General features: G+C 45.5%; 1 protein-coding gene across 1 annotated transcript in view; it reads left to right on the top strand.

Annotated features, from left to right (window-relative positions):
- Positions 1-1,359: 1,359 nt before the first annotated feature.
- The window catches only part of ANKRD60 (ankyrin repeat domain 60), an 8,161-nt gene continuing 8,138 nt past the window's right edge, over positions 1,360-1,382 (top strand). The window contains exon 1 of the mRNA XM_014528802.1: positions 1,360-1,364. Coding sequence (XP_014384288.1) covers positions 1,360-1,364 — 5 coding nt within the window. The remainder of the gene's footprint in view (positions 1,365-1,382) is intronic.

The following is a 1,382-nucleotide window of genomic DNA, read 5'->3' as shown; positions in this document are numbered from 1 at the left end:
GACAAAAATACAGTATATGATGATGAAAAATACATTTATTTTTTAATGTATACATGTACACTGATAGTCCGACAGAAAACTTTATGACTCCGTTTGATATTATCAGTGGGACTTTTGCTGCTGCATCAGTGATGACAGAGATTTTACATCAGGTTTATATTTCGTGACCTTCAGATATATGCACGAACTACTACTTTCATCTGTCAGGCTACCCCTATTACGAGACTTAACAAAATTCATCACTGAGAACAAAGATTCACAAGCGTATGTGGATGAAACCAAAACACTGGTCGGATCTAGGAAGGCAGGGAGAGTTAAGGCAGAGGCATAGAAATTGCTCTTCCCCTCTCTCGTCAATCCATGTCTATGGTCTTTAAGATAACTTGTTATGTAAAATTATTTATTTATCTAAGATGCACCTACACTGAATTTATCTGAAAAATAAAGCCGATATTAAGAAAAAATTGTAAATGGAAGATTGTAAGAGAGGGTTTCGCGTGCCAGCAAAAGTTACTGGCATGCCATGTTTGGCACGCATGCCAGGGGTTGCCCACCCCTGCTCTAGCTCTTCGTTTATGAACTGTTCATGGGCCCAGGGGTGGAGTGCTTGGGATTTGACCATCACAAGTGAGCTTCCTATTTACTTGAATGCTGGGCCTCCTCTCTGGTGAATTAATGGAGAAGCACAAGATGGTTTCATAAGATCGAGCTCCCTAGAAAGCTATACTAACAATAGAGCCTTTGCCACGTGGACAGTGCCCCTTGTTGAGTGTTTTTATCAGCACCTTTCTCACTCCAATAATTCCAGAGCATTTTCAGAATTGGTGGGTTTTGATGCAGCTTTTCGAACTCATGAAGGTCTGTCTGTCTCCCACTTCCGGAGTGGCCACGTGCTCCCCTACTCTCGCCCCCTAAATCTGCTGAAAGGGGTCATATTTCTGCAATGTTTTTGTTTTTTTATTTATGCTAGAAATACGGTTTTTAAGCAGGACTAAAGACTGCCTGAAGCTTGATTTAGAGCCTTGTTCAGCATAATTCCTCCAGGTAGTTGGTCCCCAATTAGCAAAGATTGTATTTTACAGAGAGATAAAGAGGCCACAGTTCCTAGCAGCGGTCAGAAGCTGCCTCGTTTTCCAGGTTAAAGGAACTGACACTAAGAGCAGCTTGCAGGCTTGGCGATGGAGTCGGGGACGGTGGGAGCTGGGGGGCGGGGGCGTGGCGATGCCTCTGTGTTGATGTCAGTAAAGCTTCCCATTGTCGTAGGGAGCGCCTGTGCCCTCCGCTGACTTCAGATCGTCACGGCCACGTGAGCTGCGCCGCTGTTTACTGCGGGGCCTCAGGCCCACAGAGGGGGCGGCGATGACGCGCGGCCTCTGAGCTAA

The sequence above is a fragment of the Myotis brandtii genome, unplaced genomic scaffold (assembly GCF_000412655.1).
Source record: "Myotis brandtii unplaced genomic scaffold, ASM41265v1 scaffold653, whole genome shotgun sequence".
NCBI lineage: Eukaryota > Metazoa > Chordata > Mammalia > Chiroptera > Vespertilionidae > Myotis > Myotis brandtii.
Note: the sequence above shows the minus strand (reverse complement) of the source record. Positions and strands in the feature narration are given on the sequence as shown.